Source organism: Telopea speciosissima, chromosome 5, assembly GCF_018873765.1.
Source record: "Telopea speciosissima isolate NSW1024214 ecotype Mountain lineage chromosome 5, Tspe_v1, whole genome shotgun sequence".
Taxonomy (NCBI): domain Eukaryota; kingdom Viridiplantae; phylum Streptophyta; class Magnoliopsida; order Proteales; family Proteaceae; genus Telopea; species Telopea speciosissima.
In genome coordinates, this window is record NC_057920.1 from 16,336,349 (window position 1) to 16,337,306 (window position 958).

The following is a 958-nucleotide window of genomic DNA, read 5'->3' on the forward strand; positions in this document are numbered from 1 at the left end:
TCAGAGTCAGCTGGGCCCAATCCTGAGGACGGGTCAGGGTTGGATTTTTTAGGTTCTGAATTAGGTTTGGACTGGGTTTGGGCCCAGCTAAAGGGACTCAGAGTTGGGCTAGGTCTGGGCCCAACTAAGGGGACTCAGGGTTGGGGGATCTTTATCACCTCCAGTTCCCTACCCGAACCAGTTCCCCAATTCCTCTAACAAGGGGGGCTGGAATGACCACCCTACCCCTGCCCAAACATTCTTCCCAGGTGGGATCCACCACCCCTATTAGAGGAACTGGGCCAGGCCGGGAACTGGTGGAGATAATTTTCCCAGGGTTGGGCTGGGGTTTTAAAGAAACTCTTACGATGATGGCCCAAAAAGACGTGGGCCTTCAGAGGCCCAGTCTTTTTATTTAAAGCATTGGTCGGACTCCTCGAGTCCGAGTCCGTAGGTTGGGAGTCTACTTAGTTAGGGTTTCACTGTTTCGAATCTCTTCTCTAGCTCACTGACACAACGCCTCTCCTTCTCCTCCTCCGAAGGCCAAAGAGCATTTCTCAATCATGGCGGAACAGGTTAGATTCTAAATCACAAGAACTCTACTCCCCTTATTTTCCTTATCCCTTTCTTCGGTAGATAGTTAAGATGTTCCACTTCCCTCCCATTCAGCAATTGTGTACGACGATCCTATACTCCTTTCTTGTCTGTTTACTTCCTCCATTCATTGTTGGAGTTGGCTGAGCCTTAACTATTGATTGATGAAACCCCCTCCACACCGTCCGTGGCTTTTCTTATTGTTTCTTCCATTGATGGTTGTTTTTCCTTTTTGGATATTTTTTGGTAATGCAGACGGAAAAGGCTTTTTTGAAGCAGCCGAAGGTGTTTTTATGGTGAGAAAACTTATTGGAACTGTCAATTTGTATTTCCAGCTCTTATAGCTGTTTTGTGATTCTCAATATAATGGTTGCAATCGTTGTAG

General features: G+C 46.8%; 1 protein-coding gene across 1 annotated transcript in view; it reads left to right on the forward strand.

The window, feature by feature from the left end:
• The first annotated feature begins 477 nt into the window (after positions 1 to 477).
• Positions 478 to 958, forward strand: part of LOC122663416 (40S ribosomal protein S11-like) — an 8,633-nt gene continuing 8,152 nt past the window's right edge. The window contains exons 1-2 of the mRNA XM_043859096.1: positions 478 to 554; positions 829 to 869. Of these exons, the coding sequence (XP_043715031.1) occupies positions 543 to 554; positions 829 to 869 (53 nt within the window). The 5' untranslated portion in view covers positions 478 to 542. The remainder of the gene's footprint in view (positions 555 to 828; positions 870 to 958) is intronic.